We start from the raw sequence: 22,605 nt of genomic DNA, 5'->3' as shown, positions 1-22,605 counted from the left end.
CACACGAAGCTTGCAGATCTTCTCATTCCACATCCGTGCGCTTGGGCCTGACGTTCGGCGAAAGAGAGACCAAGATGATGATGATGCTAGGTGGCCGATGGTCGACACCACAGTCACCGGTGACCCAACTGCCATACGGGCACCAAGGCGGCCAAGCCAAGCCCGTCGTGACCGAAAAATCTGGAAAAAACAAAAGAGAGACAACGAAGAGGGCGTGCGCCATGCACGGTCTGAGTTTAAAGTTGCGCAAGACTGTGGAGGATTCCCGAGAACAAAAGAGCCCTTCCGAACCGCGCCGATGATCGTTCTTTCTGCAGCGCGGCCAAGCTCAAAGGCCTTTGATGAACACAGCGGCCAGGTCGAGCAGCTTGGACAGCTCTCTGCCAAGAACCAGGCGAGCAGCTGCGGTTGTGACTTTGAAGAGGGGAACGGCAAAAACAAGGTTCGCGGTCCGGAGAGGCCGAAAGAAATTTGGCGCGTCCAAGCCCTCGATCCCGCTCAAAGCCTTTCACTTTCGCTTTGTTCGCACTGATGGTCTGCAAATGATGCTAGAATGCTTCCGATGCCGCGAGAGCCTGCCGACTTCGTCCTTTTTCTCCGATATGGCTGTGTCGCTCAAGGACGTCGCCGCTTGTCGGCGCGGACTGCGATGGGAAAGTCGCCGAGGCGAGGCGAATTTTCTGGAGGGTGGCTGATCCTTCTGAGGGTCTAACATCCCGGCAATATTCCTTGAGTCTGGCTGAGTCGAGAAGAAAGGGGAGGCAGCACGGTCCAACCAAGCCGCCGGACCCTGTCGTCTTGCTGTTGTCACTCTCTCGTCCGTCATTCAACAGCGCAAACATCGGCACGTCGACGAAGACGAAAGAGTCATCCTCGTCCTACACTTCACGAGATGGCGACCGCCAAGATCGCCACGCTGGCCATCCGCACGCTCGCCAAGCCCATCGCGACGCAGCTCAAGAGCCAAGCGGCGCAGCATGAGTCGTTCAAAAAGGTCAGCTTCCCCCCGGGCAGCACGAGGTTGACCTAGCCACAGACTGACCTTACATGACTTCTCCTTGTGTCGATCCACACAGATCTGCATCGCCCTGGCCCAACGCATGCATCGCACCGAGATGGCGTTGCGGACCAACCTCCTCCCTAACGGCGTGCAGCAAAAGGTGCGACCGCTCAACGATGCCAAAGCGATCGCCAACGGCGCCAATGCCATCTCGGAAGGATTTCTCTTCTTTGTCGCTGCAGCGCTGATCCTCGGCGAGACGTATAGGGGGTCACGGAAGAAGGCGGAGCAGCGCGATCGAACGGAGGACTCGCTCAACCAACTGACGGACCAGGTGGAGAGGCTGGCCACCGTGCTCGGGATCGATCTGGAGGAGTTGCAGAGCTTGTCGGAGCAGGACCGGGATGGAAGTTCGCGTGGTTGTCCGCAAGGTAGTGAATCGATACCAGGGAGACGTGAGATGGAAGGCGATGTCACCGAGGAGGCCGACCCCTCGTCAATAGAGGCCAGGTTGAAGGTGTACAGGGATCGGCAGGACGAAGATTTGAAGAGCAAGCAGCTGCAAGCAGCCGTGTCGGTGCTGCTCGATCTTGCACTCAAGAATCGATGGGTGGTGGGAGCAGAAGCATTGGAGCTGGAGGGCATTCTAGGCAGAACGGCGGCCGCATCACCGTCATCATCATCCACAGCGCCAGAAGCACCAACAGCGCCTGGCGCAGCAGTCCAGCCCCAACCATACCCAGCAACAACATCATCAGCGGACGACTCTTCGCAAACTCTTCAGCCCTCCATCATCCAACGAGTCGCCTTAGAAAGAGCAAAAGCGTTAGCAAGAGAAGTCCGAGGCGAAGTAGATGCAAGTTCGCAGCCCGCCGACGCATCATTAGCCAGCTTGCTAACACAACACCGACAGAGCACAGCCGCATGACCCTGCCCCGCCGATACATACCACCACTCTTTCTGCATCCATCGCATCGCATCTCGCTCAAAGCTGCGACACCACGGCAGCTTCCGACTTGCACACTCGTCTGTACAACAGCTCGTGACAGTAGGAATTCAACACTAGCATAGAAAACGGGATCCTAAATAGGTACATATGAACAGGCTACAGGAAAGGACAGACTGCTTGGCTACCGACGGCCGATAGACAGAGCACATTAGACCGAGACCGATCGAAAATAGGCACGGAATCACGAGGAAGGGAGGACCTTGAAGGACCGAGGGGGAATGTCGCAGCTGGGGGGCAGCTTTGATCCGCTGCAGGCGAAAAAGCGAGGCGAACCGTTGGGTATCTCTTCCCGCACAGAGCGGACGTGGAAAACGGTCGCGAAGAGTGTCGCCTTGGTCGAAGCGGGCTGGTATCCGGAGGAGGCGGAGATCGCAGTTGTATCACGCTCGCCGTCTGGCACGTTTAAGCAGCACGAGGGCGAACGGCGATAGCCTCGTACTGAGCGAAACCGAATACGGTGGCCGTAGCCCAGATCTGCAGGTCGACACCGAGGTGAGCGAGCACATAGTCGTAGGAGAACAGCTTGCGAAGACCGCGAATGAGGGCGAACTCGGGCACCTCACCAGCAGCGACGCCCAGCACGGCGGGCGACGGCACGCCGAGCGCAGTCAAGGTGCTGTTGGGCAGGACGCGAGCCAGGAAGACGAGCGCCGAGAGACGCGCCAGCAGGAACGTGTAGACCGAGGGCTGGCTGCGGCGGTCAAACGTGACGAGGTGAGCGACGGCGAGGGGCACCAGCACGCTGTACACGGCCCACAGGATCAAGGGACGGTAAAAGTCGAAGCTGATCAGACCGCGCGGGTCGGGCAGCGTGATGGCCCAGTGAGGCAGGTAGCCGTTGATGCCCGTCTTGGGGTTGACGATGGGGATCTTGGGGCCACGGCTGCCCACCTCGACGTACGAGGTGGGGAGTGTAGCGAGCACGAGCAGGAGACCCTCGAAAGCGACCAGGAGGCGGACGAGGTTCTTGGTGTCGCTGCAAAAGGTGCGAGCGCGGACAAAGACCTTGTTGCCCTGCTGCTTGACCTTGCGGAAGCGCTTGGTGGCCTCGCCCTGGACAGCCTGGAGGCTGGCGGTGACTTCGCTCTGGACGTCCTGCACCTCGGTGGTGAGCTCCTTGGCGGTGGAGCGCGCGTTGTCCGTGAGCGAGTCGGCGAGCTTGTCGAGCGACTTGCGCGCCTTGAGGCCGCGCTGCTTGACGCTGTTGGCCAGGTCAGTGACGTTGGCGGGAATGGCGTTGGTCAAGGGGGTCGAGGGGAGGCCCAGGGTGGAGGGACGGCCCGAGTGCTTGCGGGGAGAGCGCACGGACGATTCGGGTGAGTCCGAGGCGTCCGAGTCGCTGTTGTGCGGTGTCAATCATAGCAAACATGGTCAGCAAAACGGTTCAGGACGTGCGGACGGGTACGGAGGTTGGGCGCGAGCTGATCGAGCCTGGTCCACCTCTAGAGACGCGACTACTTACGCGTTGCCGTTGACGCTGCTGGAGCGGGCGGATCGCTTGCGGCCCGAGTCGAGGCTGTCAATGAGACCCTTGAAATCGTTGTTGGACGAGTACTGGCTCTTGTGACTGATGAGGTGTTCGCGGATGAGGTCCTCGAGCTCCTCCTTCTTTTGCGACGAGTCGAGACCGATGCCGAGGGCCTGGGCGATCTCGGTGAGCTCGCCCTTTCTCTTGGCCTTGAGCGAGCCTTTGAAAGGAGTAGACGACATGCTTGCGTAGCGTGGAGTGGGCGTTGCGAGATGGATGGACAGCAAAAGAGGGCAGAGCTTCCGTTGGACAACCGCAGATGAGTAGATGGAGGTGTAACCGCAAAGGAGCAACGAGGATCGGGCGGATGGATATGATATCTGCGCAGATGCAGCCGCTTCTTAAGGGTCGTCCGCTCACGTCGAAAAGTGGATGGAAATTGGGTCGCGACGTCCCCACATGGCTGTCACCCAACTCATCCTTTCGTCATAGGGTCGCACAGTCAACCCTGTTTCCGGATCTGTCGTGGGGCCGAATCCGAAAAAGGCAATTCAGAGATGTAACATCCAGGGTCGCCCAGAGGCTTACATAAGCCAGACAGACACCAAGGGTTCAAGTCGCTCTTTGACATCTGGCAGCTTCTTCTTGCAGCGCATTCGACACCCATCATCCCAACAGAGCCTCTCGCTCTATACAAAACCATCACACGCCACAGCAGACTTCAGATTTGACATTCCGATCGTCTTGCATTTCCACGAAGGACCTTTTCGACCGAGTCCAATCGCACACGAGGAGGATCATCCCCGTGGAAGTCGATCTGATCCGCCATGTCGCAAACCCTGACGCTGCATCCCGTCACCGCCTTCACATTCACAACCAAAGACGCGCAACCCGAGGAAGATCCATCCGTCGCAGCTCGACTGCAGCGGCTGCAGAACAACTATGAGGATCTCGGCATGCGAAGGACAGTAGAGGCAGTGCTGGTGGTGCACGAACACGGGCATCCACACGTGCTGATGCTCCAGATCGCGAATGCTTTCTTCAAGCTGTAAGTTAGAGCCAACAGCTGATGGCAAAGGATCGCTCGAGAGGCGCAAGCTCTGACTGACACCTCTGTTGCTCTAACCGGTCCATCTGTGCATCTGAACAGCCCCGGAGACTACCTCAAACCGGGCGAGGACGAAGTGGAAGGCATGAAGGCGAGACTGGACGAGCGGTTGGGGCCAGTAGAGAGCGACCCTAACTCCTTTGGTCCCAACGGCGAGGGGCGCAACAAAGAGGACGGCGACTGGGAGATTCAGGACTGTCTCGCTCAGTGGTGGAGGCCAAACTTTGAGACATTCATGGTGAGTTCGCTGGATCACGTATCGGCCTGCTCACCGCAGCAGGGCAAAGCGACGACGGCCGGCTGACGCTTCGAACTCTTCACAACCGAACGCGCATAACAGTATCCATACGCACCACCACACGTCACAAAGCCAAAAGAGTGCAAGAAGCTCTTCCTCGTCACCATCCCTCCCACCAGTAAGTCTCTCACCGTGGCCAGCACCACACATCATTTGCTGGCGCTCACACTCCTCCATCTCTATCCTACTCTTGCCTTGATTTTCGTGCCGAACAGAGGTGCTCGCAGTACCCAAGAACATGAAGCTGCTAGCAGTGCCACTCTTCGAGCTTTACGACAACTCGCAGCGCTACGGTCCGCAACTCGCCGCCATCCCACATCTGCTCTCTCGATACAACTTTATCTACTCTGATTGAGTGCGGGGCCGCGCATCAGCCTCGCGTCCCCCTTTGTACATTCTGTAATCCTAGTCAACACCGTCACCGATAGTGTAAGCTTGTGCGAACAATGATCCGAGTAGCTCGGGCAGGTCGTGCTCAATCTCCCAAGAAGCCGGCTCTCGAAATGCGTTCTCAACGAGTCCACGTCGAATGTCCTGCTCTCATATCGACACAGGAAGCAAGGCGCAGACAGAAAGGAAGGATCGTGTGCGTCGGATCGACAACAGTGCGGTTGCAAAAGAGAAGAGCGGTACTAGTACAATGTTGGTTTGAATGATTTTCTGTGTAATGCAGCAATGGGATGCTGATGGAGGGAAGGCAGGGCGACGGGAAAAGACGGCGCGGGTATGCTTGCTCGAATCCTGGCGTTGGTACAACGAAGCTTCCACGGATCGGACAAACGAGGTGAAGAAAGAGTCATCTATGGTGGCCGATCGCGACAACTATCGGCACACCGAGAGGCGCGGAGTGGGACGACCAGGCCAAAAGTGCGATAGGGGGCGGAAGAGGAGGACTAGCTTGCTCTTTGATGGTGCTGGGTTCCTTCGAGCCTGAAGCACATCGCAGAGCGAAGGAAGGATGAATGCTGCGGATACTGCTGTTGCTGATGGTGATGATTAATGGAGAAGTGATGCTGCGGAAGAGGGTGGGTAATTTGAAGGCGCACGGCCTCGATCAAGGCTTGCGGAACTCAGCCAGTACAGGCAAGATGAGATTAAACGCCTGGTAAATCTCCTCTCGTACCTTGGCACCGGTGAGCACGATCTTGCCAGAGACAAAGATCAGAAGCACAACCTTAGGCTTGACCATGCGGTAGATGAGACCGGGGAACAGCTCGGGCTCGTACGACGAGTAGACACCGTGACTGTAGGCGAGGCCCTCGAGACGGATGGGGAAGCGCACGTCGCACGAGCCGACAATGTTCTGAATCTTGAACTCGCTGAATTTGGCCTCGAAGCCGAGCTTTTGGATGATACGGGCGTACTTTCGACTAGCAAGACGGCTATCATCCTCCGACTTGGCACCCGTGACCACCATCTTGCCCGAGGCAAAGATGAGTGCTGTGGTCTTGGGCTCGCGGATACGCATGATGACGGCGGCGAAACGCTTGGGATTGTACTCGGCATTGCGCGCGTGCAGGGCGATGGTCTTCAAGTCGAGACGCACCTCGAGGTTGACGGTCGCGACGATGTTTCTGGGTGGGGTGAAGTGGCGTGGGATGGGTTGTGGGTTAGAGCTCAACAGTGTCAATACGGCATGATCAAAGATAATGCGGAACGGTAGCAGGCCCGCAATGACGCCAGCCCTCGGAGCATCATCCCGGGCGCATATCCGGTTGAGATGACGAGCGAGGACATGCATCGACGGGTAGGATCGTTTAGCGGGTCTGCCAAGGAACAAGATACTCACTGCAACGTAGGCACAATGCCGTGTACACTCGAGAGGCCTTGCTGATCCATCCCGGCAGCGTCCTTGCCAGTAGCGACCACCTTCTTGTCATCGTTGCCGGCGCCATTGGCACTGGTCAGAGCACCAGCGTTGGCGTTGCCCTTGGAGCTGGTTGCGTTGTTGGCAGAGTTGCCCGAACCGGGCAGAGCGACACCTCCGAAAGCCATCTTGATAGCGAGCGGTAGCGAAGCGGAAGTAGCGGGATGAAGAGGAAGAGACGACGACGGTGGTGACGACGAAAGGACGAGGCTGAAGCCGGCGGATGGGGCGGCGTCGGCGTCGAGAATTGCGAAGGCGAAAAGTGTGCCGAGTTGCAATCAGGCGAAGAAGGTGACCAAGGTCACAGAGGGAGAAGCGGAAAGGATGCGGACGAGACGTCGCACAACGAGAAGGGGCCTGAATAGGCGAAGGACTTTCGATGGGGAAAGATCACTTTTTTGGTATTGCGATGGCAAAAACGGACGATGCGGTGCGCCGAAGGGGAATCCTTCCGCTGGTGAATGACAATCAACAGTCAAGGTGATCGCCAAAGCAGAAAGGGGCTCCAAGTACACACGGGATGTCACCGTCGACAAACAGAACTAGTCGATGCTGGCTGCTGCTGGTGCGTGGGGATGCGTGCCGGACTGACTTCCAGAAAAAAGCAAGCAGCAAACAGGCGGGTCGAGGTCGAAGGCGAGTCAACGAAGACCTCTTCGATCCAGAGACGGCTTTTGGTCGCGCTGATGAGCTTCGTAGGATGAGCAGCAGACGAACACCTTCGATGAGCGGAATGCCAAGAAGATGCGTTGACAAGCTGTAGTGCTAGTGTTGAACAAGAGCGGATACAGGCTTGCTGGAGGGCAGCGAGCAGCAAATATCGCGTAGACTGAGTGTCGAAGCGGATGAATGTGGTGAGAAGGGAAGGCGGAGATTTCGAATTCGAATTGGGGGGGATGCCCGCTGACCCTCCTCGTGTATATATACCAGAGCGGAACCGTCACTGTACACACCGCCCAACTGCAGCAAAGATTTTTTCGGAGGCACTTGAACAGAGCTTTGTGAGTCGATCAAATTGGATCTCATCCGCACTTCTTGAATTTGGCTGAGTCGTGGCATTCAAATTTGGTCAAGACAGGAGCAGCTGTTTGAATTGGGAGCTCCATCGAGAATACAAACCGCAGACGTGTCTGATTTTCAGCTCTGGAAGAGAGACGCGCGTGTAGAAGCTCATTGCACGCGGGTTTCACGCCATCAAGGCCAGCCAAGTCGCAAAGCCAGTCGCAAGCGACTCTTTGCTGCAGGCCTGCCTGCACGTCGCGTTCTTGACCGTCTTCAGTTTCGCCCGATTCCAGCCTAGCCTTGTTAAGCCATCTAAGGCTGCGGAGCCCCGCCTCGATGCTACGGCTCGGTTCGTCTGGCTTCCTTATCTGATGGAGGATAGCGAGGTTCGGCTGAACTGTTCAGCACGATGAACTGGAGCACATCCACAGCTGGGGGCCGGGGCCGTCTCTGGCTCTCCAGCCACAATAGATTCGCAGACCGGATGGGCGCTACATCGTAGATGAAACGACAAATATCACATTGTTCAGAACCCAAAACTCTCCGTGATGAGAGTGACATTCTCGACGCCCGCCAAATTGCCACGTAGAATGTCGGCTTGGAGGTCTGCTACCGCATTGGAAGCGTCCTTGACCATGCCAGATGGCCCGCACACGACAACAGCAGCAGCAGCAGAACCTGAGCTCTCGAAGGGTTCTGCACTCGCGCTCGACATGCTAGATGACGCTTTCTCGACGTCGACTTGTTTGCTCGGGTTGGATGCCTCGCGGGCCAGATCTGTCACTGCAGCTGCAGCATCAGGGTGCGTGCCCCAGTGCACTTCCCAGCTTGCGGGCAACGCCAGATCCCGCGGAACAGCGTCCCGCCCGCTGATGTAGATCGAGATTCGGAGTGCATTCGCCGACGGTGCCAGTGCAGTGACGGTCACGAGGTATGGACGGACCCATTCCAGCGATTCTGCATCTCGAATGGACCAGACGAAATGGACATGACGAGTGGCCGCTGCCTTCTTCTGCCACTGCCACGACAGCTCCAGCAAAGAGGCCAGCACAAAGGTGATGCCGCTTCCACCTGCCAGCAGCAAGACGTGTTGATGATCCGAGACGCTGGCATCCTGCCCGTAAGGGCCATCGAGCACGGCAGAGAGAGCGAGACCGCCTCCTCTGTGAGGTACTTGCTCTGCCTGCACGCGGGACGCTCGGTCGTAGAGACGTTTCGTGATGCCTTTGCGAGCCTTGGCCATGAGCACCACCGTCGACATGAGCTGCTGATCGTCCGCCGACGGCATGCTTACGATCGTAAAGGGATGCGCTGACAGCGGCGCAAGGCCTGGAAAGCGCACAAAGACGTGCTGTCCGGGCCTCCATCGTAACGCCGAGTCGACCGTCATCTTGGTGAGCCCACCTGGCAGCGCTTCGACCCGACACGTTGCCAGCGAGAGGAAGCTGTTCTGCTGTAGCTGAGCGGCGAAGCGCAGGAACACGGACAGCATGTACAGTGCTGCTGTGGCCCACAGATATCGCCACGATGTCAGCAAAGCCTGGCAATGCACAAACATGTAGCCGAGGAACAGGATGGCAACGGGCACGTGGATGAGCAGGAAGAGTTCGTAACACCTCTCGCGGATGCCCGTCATGCTCGCAAACGAAAGCACAAAGAGGCAGACGTACGCAATGACGCCCGTCGTGTTGATCCTGTCGGAGGAGAACCATTCTCGCAGCGCAGCCGCGCCACCCTCAGAAAGCGGCTGATAGATGAATGGGATCATGTGGACGGTGGCGAGGAACAGCATGAAGCGCGCGAGCCATTGGTGGTAGACTTGAAGCCTCTCGTGGCTCACACCAGTGAGCAGAGAGATAAAGTTGACCTTGGAGCCTAGCACGTAGATGAAAGGCATGAGACCGAGCGCCATCATACCGGCGCGAAGGGCCAGAGGCGGGCTTCCGAAGCTGCTGTTGTCTCGATAGTAGGGTTGCACGACGAAGGCCCAGATGGTGAAACCGAGCATGAAGGCCGAGAGCGCCAAAGTAGCTCCGAGGACGGGCAGACGCAGGTTGAGGAAGCCCCAACGATAGGATGGCAGCCTTCGATAGGCCAGCATTCGGTAGGCCGCGGCGGGTCGAGCCAGCCAGCCCGAGGTTGAGGATCTTGTCGCTTTCTCGAGGATAGTCGAGTCGCTGGCATGGCGCTGATGTTGGTACCGTTGCCAACGCGAGTGCACCGAAGCTAGCGCAAAGAGAAAGATGATGATCGAGATGGACGCCGTCATTCCTTTGCTGTACTTCGGCTGGCCAGCCCACGGATCGCCAGTCCGTGTATTGGGCAGCAAGCCGATGCCGGCGGTCGTTGGCGAGCCGTGTCTCCGCTCCATGGTGATCGTCCTTGTGATGCGGATGACGACGGACAAAATCAACCTTGGGATGGGTAGTGGTCGTGGTACGAGATGGGGTCTAGTCTCTTCATCGACAGGCAATGGCGAAGGCTTGTCGACCCACCTCAACGAAGCACACGCTGCTGCTCGGAGCCTTTTTCTCATCACGGCGGGCCGATCCGCCAAAGTGACAGGCGGCTCGGACCCTTTTTGGCAGTCGAAGAAGGTTGGAGCCATGTGGGCTTGACAGCGGCTCGATTTTCCGTGACGAAAAAGTCTCCGAGCGCAGGCCTACGAGGATACCAGCATTACTATCTCGCCACGGCTACCAACCACCTCAGGCAACGGTCGACCGCTGTCACGTTGGGACGAAGCCGAGTGCAAGAGAAACAGATGCCGGTCGGGACAGCTCGACGCTCCCTCATGGCGCGAGTCGTGCTGCAGTAAGAGGGGCCCACGGTGGTAGCCAGCCCGTAATCTCTATCGTACGAGACAGCCCTCGCTCGGCTATCCACATTCGATCCTTCGATGTTCTCGTGGTGGCCGGCTGCTCAACTTGACCTGCAGGGCAGCTCGTGGAAAGAAGTAGGGCCGAGACATTAGTCGCCGGCGGCGAGAACGATCTCAAAGTAGCAACAGTAGCAGCAGGTCACATTTCGACATGCGTCCTCTTCTCCACGACACCCCGAACGCTACATCCTCCGTACCGTCCGTTCCTCCAAGTTGCTTTCTTCTTTCCCAATCTCGCCATCCAACCATGTCTGCTCACGCTGCCATCAAAGCTGGCAACCTGGCCGTCATCAGCGGCGGTGCTAGCGGAATCGGTCTTGCCGCCGCCAAATACTACCTAGGACAAGGCATGAAGGTCGCGATCGGCGATCGGAACGAATCGAGTCTTCAGTCGGCCACCAAGGCGCTGTCGGACAAGGGCGAGTCGTACATTGGCTTGCTAGACGTCACCGACCAGAACAGCGTCACTGCGTTCCGCAAGAGCGTCTTTGAAAAGTTTGGCGGGACCAAGCTGACCGTGCTCATGGCCAACGCAGGTGTAGGCGGTCCCACCAAAGCCTCGACTTCGGACGGATGGGATCGCATCCTCAGCACCAACTTTTACGGCGTCGTCAACGTAAGCCAAGCCTTCTTGCCTGACCTCAAGGAGCACGGCCAGTCCGCGCTCTTGATCAACACGGGCTCAAAGCAAGGTATCACCACACCGCCTGGTACCGGACCCGCCTACAACGTCTCTAAAGCCGCGGTCAAGGTCTTCACCGAGTCATTGGCCCACGAGCTGCGCGAAGACAAGTCGAGCAAAGTCGACGTCAAGCTGCTGATCCCGGGATGGGTGCACACTGGACTGACAGGAGCTGCCGACGGCAAGCCCAAACCCGATGGCGCCTGGACGCCCGAACAGACGGTCGAATTCATGATCGAGCGTATCAATGCCGGCTCGTTCTACATCCTCTGCCCCGACAACGAGACACCTCGCGAGACCGACTTGGCTCGCATGGAATGGAACGTCAACGACGTGATCCAGGATCGACCTGCCCTGTCGCGATGGCACGACGACTACTCGAACGAGTTTAACGACTTTGTCAAGAACAAGACGTCGTGAGTTGCCGCGTCGTGGAGCCTTCATCTTGTAGCATCCATCTGCCGGCTCAAGCATCGCATCTACAGTAGAATGACATTCGGAAACGATGCAGACATGATGTGTGTGATACTCCAGAAGCTTGGTGCTGTGGAAGGTGCCCCGGCGTCATCGTGCGGTGAGGCTGTGAGGACTGCAAGTGGAGGACTGCCCAAAAAAAGTGGCCCCGGCGCGTTGTTAGAATTTGGCGTCTCGGCTGTCCTACGCCTCGTCATTCTGCACGCTCAAACAGACACACACATGGCCGCGACCCTCGGTTAGTCATTCCACGTCTCAGATTAGCCTGCGAAGGTAGACCTGAAAAGACATCGCATTTGGACCTTCTTCTCGATCCACCATCCTTTTGGTTCAGCAAGCACATCCTCAACTCGCTTTGTCGTTCACAAGACTTCTCTCGAGATGACGCTTTACTACAGCATCGTATTCGCACTTTTGTGCTTCGAGATGGCCATGTTCATGGTCCTCATCGTCAGTGTTTAAGCCGAGTTATTCAGAGCCGTTTTCAATGTACTGACAGACGACACTTCTGCTGTCCGCTACACAGGTACCCCTTCCATTCACCTGGAGACGCAAGCTCTTCCACTTCCTCGCCGTCAACCCGGTTGTCGCCAAGATCCAATACGGTCTCAAGATAACATTCATGTGAGTATACGCACTTTGTCTCGCGAGGTAGGACGAACCTGGCTGACCATCTCATCTCGACCTCGTCACCTTTCTTTCCTTCAATTTAGCTTCGTTGCGGTCCTCTTTGTCGATGCCGTTCAACGCATGGTCAAGGTCATGTCGGAAGGCGAAACTGCCCGCGACAACCGCGGCGTTCAGGACGTCCGTACCGAAACCAACTACGCTGCGCGCAAATTCTACAGCCAGCGCAACATGTACTTGACCGGCTTCACCCTTTTCCTCAGCCTGATCCTTTCGCGCACCTACTCGCTCATCCTCGACCTCATCAACACGCAGGAGGAGCTCGTCGCGCTCAAGAAGGGTTCCAAGACCGCCGGTAGCGGAGCCGACATCGAGAAGAAGTACCAGACCGAAATCGACACGCTCAAGAAGCAAACCAAGCAGCAACAGCAGGAGTACAACCGCCTCAGCGACGAACTCGCCAAAGCCACCGGCCAGACTTCCACCAAAAAGGACTAAACGCTGCATCATTTTTGGAGTCGTGGCGCAGCTTTAGGCTGCCTGCCCGCGATTCGCGCTTACCATGGCTTTTGTCTGGGATCGCCCCTCCGCCACTCGCCCCTGTAGCTAAGATGCCAAATATGGATCCAGCTCTGCTTTCTCACCGCAACGATATGAGCAAGCGATAAACATATGCGATTGAGATGCGTGGGGAGAAGTACAAATGCGAACAGACAAGAGAGATTGAGCAATGATGCTTCCGTTTGAATCAGGATGGAGACGGGTCAGAGGGCGGCAGATGTGAAGGCAAAGTGCGTTTGCTCAGATCTTGAGCTCGCGAAAGCCGCACACTTCGGCGGGCGAAGGACGGTTGGTCGTTGCCGCTGCACCGCCTTTATCCGTCTTGGAATTGGCCTTGGCTGCTTCACGAGATCGAGTGACTTTCTCGAGCTGGCGCTCGCGTTTGCGTGCTTGAGCTGCGTCGCGCTTTTCTCGCGCCGTCGGAACGCGACGTACGATGGTCGACTTGTTCGGAAGACCGTCCTTGCGTGGACGTCCTCGCCCGCGCTTGATGATCTCGTAGGTCTCTGGTTCGTCGTCGCGAGGCTCGGCAGCAGCTTGCGATGCGGCCGTGGTCGCTTCCGTCTTGCCGGATTGCGACTCTGCTTCGGCGTCAAACTCGGGCGATCTGCTCTGCGAACGACGCTTGGGACTGCGGATCATGCTCATGGTCATGGCATCGGACGAGGCGGCCCGCTTGCTGCTGAGCCTCTCGACGCCAGGTGTGCTGCCACGCGAAAGGCTCGATGCGTCGGGGGAAGCGCAGGCTGTGACGTCGCCGCCGTCGTCGGTGGTAGCGGTGGTGGATGGTGAATCGCCCTCACCGCTGCTATGCGTGGCCGAAGTGTCGACGGAAGAAGGCGAAGTGGCACGCCAGTGACGCATGTGATCCGGCAACGGTGGCGGCGGTGGCACAGCTAGTCGATTGGACGCAGTCGAAAGGTCGCCAGAAGAGGGCAGGGCCTGCAATTCGGCTCCGACGGCTTCCTCCTCATCGATGGCAGCATCCTTCTCAAGGATGAGCTCTACGACCTGATCCCACTTGTTTTCGTTCTCGCTGAGCAGCTGTCGAATCTCGTCGAGGTCGTGATCGCCGCTGACGCTCTGCAGCACCATCTTTTCCTCCAAGGTTGGCTCCGTGGGATTGGACGCACCCTTGGCGGAAGCTTTGCTGTCTTCATCTGCGGCAGCGGAGCCGGCGGCCGCCGCAATAATCTGCTCTTTGATGCGTGGGAGGCCAGAATGCGGGCCGTCGAGATTCCGGATCGAGCTGTAGTGCTCCCAATTGTGGTAGGCAATGTACAAGGGTCCGTATGCTTCTGCAGGTTGGGCAGGCGAGCTGGAAGCTGTCGCTTCTCGGGGCGATGCGAGTGTCGACGACGATGCTTGGCTGCTGGATGCGAGGTCGCTTGCCTCTGCTATGGATGGATCTGATGATGTCGCTGTCGGTGCCGGTGCTTCTGCTGATGCGGATGCTGTGGCTGATGTGGATGCCGCGGTTGTCGCTGATGTGGATGCTTCGTCGGTGGCACTGAGTTGCGACGATTTCTTGTCCCGCTTGGTGTCCTCCCTCTTTTGTCTGCGCCGTTGCCGTTCGGTGAGTGGGGCGCCCTCGGTGCCGGCTTGGATGGTGTTCTGAACGCGTAATCGCTCTTGCTCCTTGTGCTCTCTCGCGCGTCTCGCTTCGGGCGAGTCGTCGACGTCTTCCACAACGTACACCAGCCCGGGCTGCACAATCTTGATCTGCTTCTGCTTCATTTGGGCGAAGGCATGAAGCTCCAAGTGACCGCCATAGGTGCCGTTCTCGCGCATCAGCCGAACGTACTGGTCAAAAGGCTTGTCGTCGACAAAGCCGGCAAACTTTTCAGGACGCGCCGCGAGATGATCGCAGGTTTCCTGACGTAGCTGTGCATGGCTGGACGAGTGACCGTAGAGCTGGTCGGAGAGGGCGCGAAAGAGACAGTTGCCGTCGCCAGTGGTGTTGGCAGCGTAGAGACCCATGCGCTTGAGCTGGGCGTTGAGATCGCGTTCAACTTGTTCGGGGTCGTCAAGTGCATGGCTGTTCTTGGATCTGCTGCTGCGAGTGATGCGTTCGTTCTTGATGGTCGAGGCGGGTCTCGCGCTGCGTCGGCTGGGCCCCGCCGCGGCGTTGCGCGGAGGCCTGCCCATGGTATCGGCAACCTTATTGGAAGAGTTCAAGGTCGTTTAGGCACGATCGGAGGCGTGTAGCTCGAGATGGGGCCTCATGGAGTGCAGCGCGATGGTGGAAAAGCGAGGAGGAGGCGAGGCAAGTGAATGGGTGTCTAGGCGTCGCTCTACGTCTTATAGGAGGATGACAAGCGCGATATCGGAAGGGCCGAGTGACTCTCGAGGGGGGTGCAACGCGCGGTTCGGCTCGCCCAGGTCAGCGTGCTACGGTCGTTGTTGCGCAGATATCAAAGGGGCGATCCAACGGGATCCGATGCATCCAGGGTCGTGAAGAGTCCTGGCAAAGGTGCAGGCGATGCTGTTAACACCAATGGGCGCGGAGACAAGGAGAGGCCCGGCGGTGCTAAAGCTGCAGGCCGAAAAAGTGGTTGGTTGGACGGTGTCTGACAGAAGTCTAGCCACACGTGTATAGCCGTGTCGAGGTCGAATGGTCCTGCTGCAGCCCAGCTGACGATGATGTAGCCAACGCGTAAGAAGCAGCGCGGTATAGGTCGACCCTGCGTGCGCTTGATGGGAGTGCGAGGGCGTGGATGATATGCGAGCTAACCTAGATCAGGGTCATGGCTCACTTGGTCGTCTTTGACGTGTCTTGGGTCTCTCGAGCCCACCACACGCCGTGCCGCGGCGGACGACACGCAGCAGCAGCAGCAGCAGCAGGTCCGGCTGATCTGGTTGGCTGGCCGTGTGACTGGCTGACAGAAGCTGAAAGCTGAATTTCAAGAAAAAAAAATTCACAGGAGACTCGACTCCGCACACACAGAGTTGGCTGGTCACAGTGTCACAGTGCATGCACTGCTCGAAAATTCGCCATTGTTAGACCGAGCTTTGTCAGAAAACATTTTGCTCTGAACTTGCTTCCGCTCACTTGACCCAAATTTTGAAAATGACCGGCGTGCCTCGATATCGTATGGCTTTGGTTGCCTGGATCATCGATGAAGCAGCCGTCAACGACCGACCGACGATCGCTTGGTGTATGGTGACTTGCTCGCTCTTTTCGCCGGATCACACGACTTGCTGAGCTCGGAGGCTGGCGTGGCCCACTCATTGCGCACATCGTCATTGTTCCTACGATATGGAGCTGCAACTGTCCCCGCCGTCGACTCTCCAACCCACTACGACAGCGGACAAACAACAGGCATCGCCCACCTCCATCGTAATCGGTCTGCATCTGACGATGACTTGAGCGAGCAAAGATGCGCACAGAGCTCTTGCCATGCATAACTTATCGAGAAAGAGTGGGAGCAAGATGCAGCGTGCAGCGCGCGGAGAAATGATGCGGCGGCGACTTGTGGGCCCCAAATCAATTTGTTTCCTTCTCCGCAAATAGACGCCGCCCCTCGAGCTGAGCTGCTGTGGCTCGCACATAGCCGCTGCTTCTCAAACTGATAGCCTACAGGGTCCAGCAAACTTAGCATTCGTTGTCATCATCACATCAGTCTCGTACCCTCGTTCCTCTCCGAGCTCTTTCTTCGCGAGCACCATCACTCATCGATACGAGCCCGATGGCAAGCTCATGATCGAGCTCTGTCCGAGTCTCCGGCTGTAACGCCATGCGATCCTCTGCGCGCTACCAACCAGGCTTGCCACTTGGTCGTCGGCTTTAGCCACCTTTGCCCCACCAACATTCACCTCAAGTGACATCGGCGCACGAGGCTGCTTGCCCCACCCACTCGCCCTTCACTGCACCCGTATATGCCCCAATTGCGGGTTTGATCGCCACTGCTCTACCTGCTAGCTGAAGACGACCAACAATTCCTTCGGAGAGCTCGCGCGGCTGGCTGCAGTTTCTCGACGCAACCTTCCTATCCCCACCAACAACGCGGTGCGGCGCAGACACACTCTCAAGCGCAACCGACGGCCGCTTCATCTCGATCTGCGCATGACATTTCATCAGTGTCCCAGACGCTCGGATTCTCCCTTCATTGTCTTTTCCTTCGCTCGTTCGAGTCAGCACCAACGCCACTTCGGGCAGCCAAACCGTGTTCACGCCAAGCGCAGTCCCTTGTCGCAACCGCTCCTTCTCTCTGTTCGGGCACCTCTTTCCCCCATGACACGCTTCCGTAGTGAAGCTTACCAAAAGACGTAAAAGCACACGGGCAAGACCCCAACTCATCTGCCATCCTTTCGCACCCACCCCTCCGCTCCCCGCATCGCCGTCCCCTACCCCATCCTTGTAGCGGACAGCTCTTTCGACGCACACCGCAACCGTCAAGCGCTGCTCATCTCTCCGGCTTTCTCTATAGATCTCTTTGGACAACATGCCCTCCCATTCGCCCATCCCCGAGGCCGCTGCGGCGGTTTCTTCCTCCTCGTCTTCGATGCACGCAAGCTCGAACAAGCCTCGAGTATGGAGCCTCTCTGTCTTCGTGACCGTGCTCACCATCGCTTTGAGCGGCGCCACGTACGGTCTCGAGAACTCCCTCATGAGTCCGCTTGCGGCCATGCCCGAGTTTGTCAAAAAGTACCAAGGTCTCAATCGGGCCACGCGCGACTACACTTTCACCGCAAGCCATCAGTCGATGATCTTCTCGATTCCGCTGATCGGCACCATCTGCGGCGCTCTGCTATCGCCATTCTTGCAGAACAAGCTCGGTCGTAAATGGTCGCTCTGCGCTGCGTATGTGTTCAGCATTCCATCGACGCAACTGCAGCTGTGGGCACCCAACCTCGTTGCCTTCATCTTTGGCCGTGTGATGAACGGGCTCGCGTACGGCTGCGCCCTCTCCATCGGACCCCTCTATCTCGCCGATGTGGTCCCCACCAGCATTCGCGGAGGCGCTGTCGCCACCTCCAATCTCCTCACCATTCTTGCTAATCTGATGGCGGCCATCTGCTGCTGGGCAACGGATCGAACCTATCAGGACACCCGCAAGTACAAGGTGCCTCTCGCGGTACAGGCCGCGCTGCCTTTCCTTCTCTTACTGCCGACTCCTTTCCTGCCCGAGTCGCCCGTGTGGTGCGTACAAAAGGGTCGCATCGGCCAAGCTCGCATGGCTCTCAGGCGTGTCCGCCCCGTCTCGGACATCGAGATTGAAGAGGAACTCCAAACAATCATGCGCGCCGAGCAAGAGCGCGCCCACCTCGCCAAGGAGACCAAGTTCACCGACATCCTCAGCCGCAAACACCTCTTGCGCACCATGGTAGCCGGCTCCTTCTTCTCGCTCAATCAAATCAGTGGTATCATCTTGAGCACCACCTATGCCACCATCTTCCTGACGCAGCTCCGTCTCGGCGATCCTTTCGTCTTGACGGTGTATGCCTACATCTGTCAGGTGGCGGGAGCAGCACTGGCCATTGTCGCGCTCGAAAAGGTGGGACGCAGATCGCTTGCTCTGCCCGGCTTCGTCCTTCTGACCATCATCGACTTCGTGGCTGGTACGCTCGCTTTCTACACTAGCGACGTCAATGTGGCGAAAGCCATTTCAGGCCTAGCCATGGTGTTCAACTTTGTCTGGACGCTGTGCTTCTACTCGATCTCGCTGCTGATGCCTTCGGAACTGCCAACGCAACGTCTGCGCAATTACACCATGTCGTACGCCGTTGGATGGGGCCAAGCGACGGCCGTGGTGACGACGCTCGCACTGCCTCAGATCACGGCTAGCGATGCAGGCAATTTGGCGGCTAAGGCGTACCTCATCTTTGGCGGATGCATGCTGGTCATCACCGTTCTCGCCTTCTTCCTGCTGCCGGAGACACGTGGCAAGACGTTTTTGGAGATCGATCAGCTCTATGCCCACCGTGTCCCGGCTTGGCAGTGGTCCAAGTACGAGCTCGGCACCGCCTCGGGCGCGTCGCCCTCGGAGCGTGAATCACACCTCGACAGCGATCCGCACGCTGTCGGCCTGGTCAGCGTCGACAAGAAGAGCAGCAGCCACGTTGCCCCTTCTGAGTCGGCGCAGTCGACTCCGCACTAGACGCGCCGATCTTCTTTGTATTACTAGACTCCTGCGACCGCGGCATGAGTTGAGCGAGTTGCCTCTGCTTGATACACCGAGGTTGCTAGCTCAGCTCGTCGTCGTCGCTGTACCTTTAGCAATTGATCGCTTCTCTTTCATTCATCCGTTCGAGGCCTGCATCGCGACGGGCCTGCACCGCAGTGTGGATGGGAACAGCCCAGATGCTGAGCAAGCAATGGATCGCCGTCGATGTCGGGAGGTGCTGAGGCGTAGCCGCGAAACGAACGGAATTGTTAGGCCTCCGAATGCTTTCTTTGTAGTCGCCCACTCAGAATTATGTAATTCTGCGACCTCGAGGCGGGTGACGCAACAGATAAATCGAAGCAGCCCACCGCGAAATGAAATTGTCGGGCGAGTGTGTGCGCGATGTGTTTGTCTTTGAGAGGCTCAGCTGCAAGCGCGAAAAAATAGCCAAAAGTCACACTCAGCAGAGCACAGAAGGCCAAGGCGAACACTCCAAGGCGGGACGAGAGCAACACATCAACATTTCACGCAGTCGCACCTTCTGCGCTTGCTCGCCCCGCTCAGACCTTGGTCACTTTCTTCTTCGTCGTTCCGCTTTCCACTCCATCAGCGCAGCCTCTGTTCTCCACCTCGTTATTATCGTGACCTTCGCCATCGATTCGCTCGGCTCGGCTCGGCTCGGCTTCACACCGTTCACTGCCGCTTTCTCGAGAATTTGAACGAGCGCTTTCGATCACCCCACCGCCATCGCGGCATCATCTCCTCTGATTGTCGTCGACCCAAAGCATTCACACACATATACACGACTCCTCATCACCAGTCATCAAAATGGACGCAAATCAGCTCTTGACAAATTCGCTCTCGCCGGATCAGGCCATCCGCACAGATGCCGAACAGAAGCTCGAGGCAGCCGCTCGCGATAGCTATCCCGTGTACATGAGCACCCTCGCTGCAGAATTGGCCAACGAACAGTCGCCCTCGCATATTCGAACCGCTGCTGGTCTCGCCGTCAAGAATGCACTCACCGCGCGCGATCAGACCCGAGTCGAAGAATACACCGCACGATGGACACAACTACCACAGACCAGCCGCGATGAGATCAAGCAAAAAGTACTCAGCTCCCTCGGCAGCCAAGAGCACCGCGCAGGCACCGCTGCAGCCCAGGTGATCGCCGCCATTGCTGCTATCGAACTGCCCGTTGGACTCTGGAACGAGCTCATCTCGCAACTCTTGGGGGCCATGGGCGATGCCAACAACATGCGCTTGCGACAGGCCGCTCTTCAAGCCATCGGTTTCACTTGCGAGGGCATCAGCTCCGACGTTCTGGCGGCACAGTCCAACGAGATCCTCACCGCCGTCATCCAGGGCGCCCGCAAGGAAGAGCCAGCGCCCGAAGTCCAGCTCGCTGCCCTCCAGGCGCTCTACAACTCGCTCGAATTCGTCCGTGCCAACTTCGAACGCGAAGGCGAGCGCAACTACATCATGCAGGTCGTCTGCGAAGCGACGCAGAGTCCTAACATCTCGGTCAAGGTCGCAGCATACGAAGCGTTGGTCCGCATCATGCAGCTCTACTACGATAAGATGCGCTTCTACATGGAGCAGGCTCTCTTTGGTCTCACCGTCCTCGGCATGCGCGACTCGGAGCCCAAGGTGGCGTTGCAAGCCGTCGAATTCTGGTCCACCGTCTGCGACGAAGAGATCGAGCTGGCTCTCGAGGCGGAGGAGGCGCTCGAGTTCAACGAAGAGCCCGAACGCGCTTGCTACAACTTTGCCCGCATCGCCCTTCCCGACATTGTACCTGTCCTGCTCGAACTGCTCAAGACCCAGGACGAGGACGCCGACGAAGACGAGTGGGACGTCTCCAAAGCCGCCGGTACCTGTGTTGGTCTTCTCGCCCAGGTGGTCGGCGACGACATTGTCCGCCTGGCCGTTCCCTTTGTCGAGAGCAACATCAAGAACCCCGACTGGCATGCGCGTGAAGCCGCGGTCATGTGTTTCGGTTCCATCATGGAAGGACCCGACCGCAAGACGCTGGCTCCCTTGGTCGAATCGGCACTCCCAACGATCATCGAGATGCTGCGCGACCAGAGCATCGCCGTCAAGGACACGGCCGCTTGGACACTTGGACGCATCTCGGACCTTTGCTGCGACTCGATCAAGACCGACGTTCACCTCCCTGCGCTCGTTCAGGCCCTTGTGCTTGGTCTGCAGGACGAGCCCCGCATTGTCACCAACTGCTGCTGGGCCATCATGAACCTTTCCGAGCAGCTTGGCGCCAACGCAGTGGCCTACGACAGCGCTGGCGAGCCCACGGACGCCGCTTCGGTGGCAACCACGCCTCTCTCGCCATTCTTCGAGGGCATCGTCTCGAGCTTGCTCCAGGCGACTGGGCGCACGTCCAACGAGTCCAACAGCCGCACTTCCGCGTACGAAGCGCTGGCCAGCTCCGTCACCAATTGTGCAGCTGACTGCCTCCACCAGGCCAGCGGCGTCTTGGTGCAGATCCTGGACCGACAGCAGCAGCTCAACGACGTGGCGGGTCAGCTCGTCGGCATGGACGACCGCAACAACTGGTCCGAGCTACAGGGCAACCTGTGCAGTGTCTTGATGGCCTGTGTGCGCCGTCTGGGCCGCGAAACGCTTCCCTTGGGCGACCGTATTATGACCAACCTCCTGACGCTCATCCAAAACGGCGGCAAGCAACCTACGGTCCTTGAAGATGCCTTCTTCACCGTCGGCGCCGTGATCTCGGCCTTTGAGGGCGACTTTGAAAAGTACTTGGGCGCCTTCCTGCCCTTCATGGTCGAAGGCCTTCGCAACCACGAAGAATACCAGCTGTGTTCGATCAGTGTTGGGCTCATCGGCGACATCTGCCGTGCACTCGGCGAGAACTCGGCCAAGTACTGCGACGACTTTATGAACGCTTTGTTCGCCAACCTGCAATCGCCGCAGTTGAACAGGAGTGTCAAGCCGCCGATCCTGTCGTGCTTTGGGGACATTGCGATGGCAATCGGGGCGTCGTTCGAAAAGTACCTCCAGATGGCCATGTCGGTGTTGCAGCAGGCGTCGTTGATCCAGACGGTGGATCCGAACGATTATGACATGCTGGACTACATCAACTCGTTGCGCGAGGGGATCTGCGAGGCGTATGTGGGGACCGTGTCGGGGTTGCGTTCGGGGAACCGGGTGGAAGCGCTCCAACCGTATGTGGAGAGCATGTTTGGGTTCATCACGCTGGTAGCACAGGCACAGACGCAGAGTCAGGCCTCCGAACCGTTGATCCGTGGCGCACTGGGCTTGCTCGGCGACATCGCTAGCGCTTTCCCCAACGGCGAACTCAAAGCTCTGCTGAGCAGCCCTTGGGTGGCGGAGTTTGTCAAGGCAGGAAGAGGTCGTGGCAACGGCCAGGAGACTAGGAAGACCGCCACCTGGGCAAGGGAGATGCTCAAAAAGGCCACAAAGTAAAACCCCACGTTCACTCCCCTGAAGCACATTCATGTAATACCCTCTGCATCATCCAT

The 22,605-nt window shown here is 58.0% G+C and overlaps 10 protein-coding genes across 10 annotated transcripts; 6 read left to right on the top strand and 4 right to left on the bottom strand.

Annotated features, from left to right (window-relative positions):
* Positions 1-892: 892 nt before the first annotated feature.
* On the top strand, positions 893-1,928 carry PSEUBRA_004944 (Optic atrophy 3-like protein; the record flags this gene model as incomplete). The annotated part of the gene is made up of 2 exons (XM_016438437.1): positions 893-994; positions 1,077-1,928. The coding sequence occupies 2 exons, from the start codon at positions 893-895 to the stop codon at positions 1,926-1,928; spliced, it is 954 nt and encodes a 317-aa protein (XP_016290885.1).
* A 483-nt stretch (positions 1,929-2,411) lies between these two features.
* Positions 2,412-3,719, bottom strand: PSEUBRA_004943 (uncharacterized protein; the record flags this gene model as incomplete). The annotated part of the gene is made up of 2 exons (XM_016438422.1): positions 2,412-3,348; positions 3,472-3,719. The coding sequence occupies 2 exons, from the start codon at positions 3,717-3,719 to the stop codon at positions 2,412-2,414; spliced, it is 1,185 nt and encodes a 394-aa protein (XP_016290884.1).
* A 585-nt stretch (positions 3,720-4,304) lies between these two features.
* Positions 4,305-5,238, top strand: PSEUBRA_004942 (Cleavage/polyadenylation specificity factor subunit 5; the record flags this gene model as incomplete). The annotated part of the gene is made up of 4 exons (XM_016438446.1): positions 4,305-4,525; positions 4,628-4,823; positions 4,926-5,001; positions 5,099-5,238. 4 exons carry the CDS (start codon positions 4,305-4,307, stop codon positions 5,236-5,238), a joined length of 633 nt encoding a protein of 210 aa, XP_016290883.1.
* A 699-nt stretch (positions 5,239-5,937) lies between these two features.
* Positions 5,938-6,878, bottom strand: PSEUBRA_004941 (TATA-box binding protein; the record flags this gene model as incomplete). The annotated part of the gene is made up of 2 exons (XM_016438428.1): positions 5,938-6,457; positions 6,673-6,878. 2 exons carry the CDS (start codon positions 6,876-6,878, stop codon positions 5,938-5,940), a joined length of 726 nt encoding a protein of 241 aa, XP_016290882.1.
* Positions 6,879-8,278: 1,400 nt separating this feature from the next.
* PSEUBRA_004940 (Ferric reductase, NAD binding) lies at positions 8,279-10,123 on the bottom strand (the record flags this gene model as incomplete). Its single annotated transcript, XM_016438411.1, has 1 exon — positions 8,279-10,123. One exon carries the CDS (start codon positions 10,121-10,123, stop codon positions 8,279-8,281), a length of 1,845 nt encoding a protein of 614 aa, XP_016290881.1.
* A 757-nt stretch (positions 10,124-10,880) lies between these two features.
* Positions 10,881-11,735, top strand: PSEUBRA_004939 (Short-chain dehydrogenase/reductase SDR; the record flags this gene model as incomplete). The annotated part of the gene is made up of 1 exon (XM_016438438.1): positions 10,881-11,735. The coding sequence occupies one exon, from the start codon at positions 10,881-10,883 to the stop codon at positions 11,733-11,735; it is 855 nt and encodes a 284-aa protein (XP_016290880.1).
* A 276-nt stretch (positions 11,736-12,011) lies between these two features.
* On the top strand, positions 12,012-12,914 carry PSEUBRA_004938 (B-cell receptor-associated 31-like protein; the record flags this gene model as incomplete). The annotated part of the gene is made up of 4 exons (XM_016438443.2): positions 12,012-12,027; positions 12,124-12,239; positions 12,316-12,413; positions 12,503-12,914. The coding sequence occupies 4 exons, from the start codon at positions 12,012-12,014 to the stop codon at positions 12,912-12,914; spliced, it is 642 nt and encodes a 213-aa protein (XP_016290879.2).
* Positions 12,915-13,217: 303 nt separating this feature from the next.
* PSEUBRA_004937 (Ovarian tumor, otubain) lies at positions 13,218-15,125 on the bottom strand (the record flags this gene model as incomplete). Its single annotated transcript, XM_016438421.1, has 1 exon — positions 13,218-15,125. One exon carries the CDS (start codon positions 15,123-15,125, stop codon positions 13,218-13,220), a length of 1,908 nt encoding a protein of 635 aa, XP_016290878.1.
* Positions 15,126-17,422: 2,297 nt separating this feature from the next.
* PSEUBRA_004936 (General substrate transporter) lies at positions 17,423-19,078 on the top strand (the record flags this gene model as incomplete). Its single annotated transcript, XM_016438392.1, has 1 exon — positions 17,423-19,078. One exon carries the CDS (start codon positions 17,423-17,425, stop codon positions 19,076-19,078), a length of 1,656 nt encoding a protein of 551 aa, XP_016290877.1.
* An 834-nt stretch (positions 19,079-19,912) lies between these two features.
* Positions 19,913-22,549, top strand: PSEUBRA_004935 (Importin-beta, N-terminal domain protein; the record flags this gene model as incomplete). Its single annotated transcript, XM_016438395.1, has 1 exon — positions 19,913-22,549. The coding sequence occupies one exon, from the start codon at positions 19,913-19,915 to the stop codon at positions 22,547-22,549; it is 2,637 nt and encodes an 878-aa protein (XP_016290876.1).
* Positions 22,550-22,605: the final 56 nt, after the last annotated feature.

The sequence above is a fragment of the Kalmanozyma brasiliensis genome, assembly GCF_000497045.1.
Source record: "Kalmanozyma brasiliensis GHG001 unplaced genomic scaffold PSEUBRA_SCAF4, whole genome shotgun sequence".
Classification (NCBI taxonomy): Eukaryota; Fungi; Basidiomycota; class Ustilaginomycetes; order Ustilaginales; genus Kalmanozyma; species Kalmanozyma brasiliensis.
Note: the sequence above shows the minus strand (reverse complement) of the source record. Positions and strands in the feature narration are given on the sequence as shown.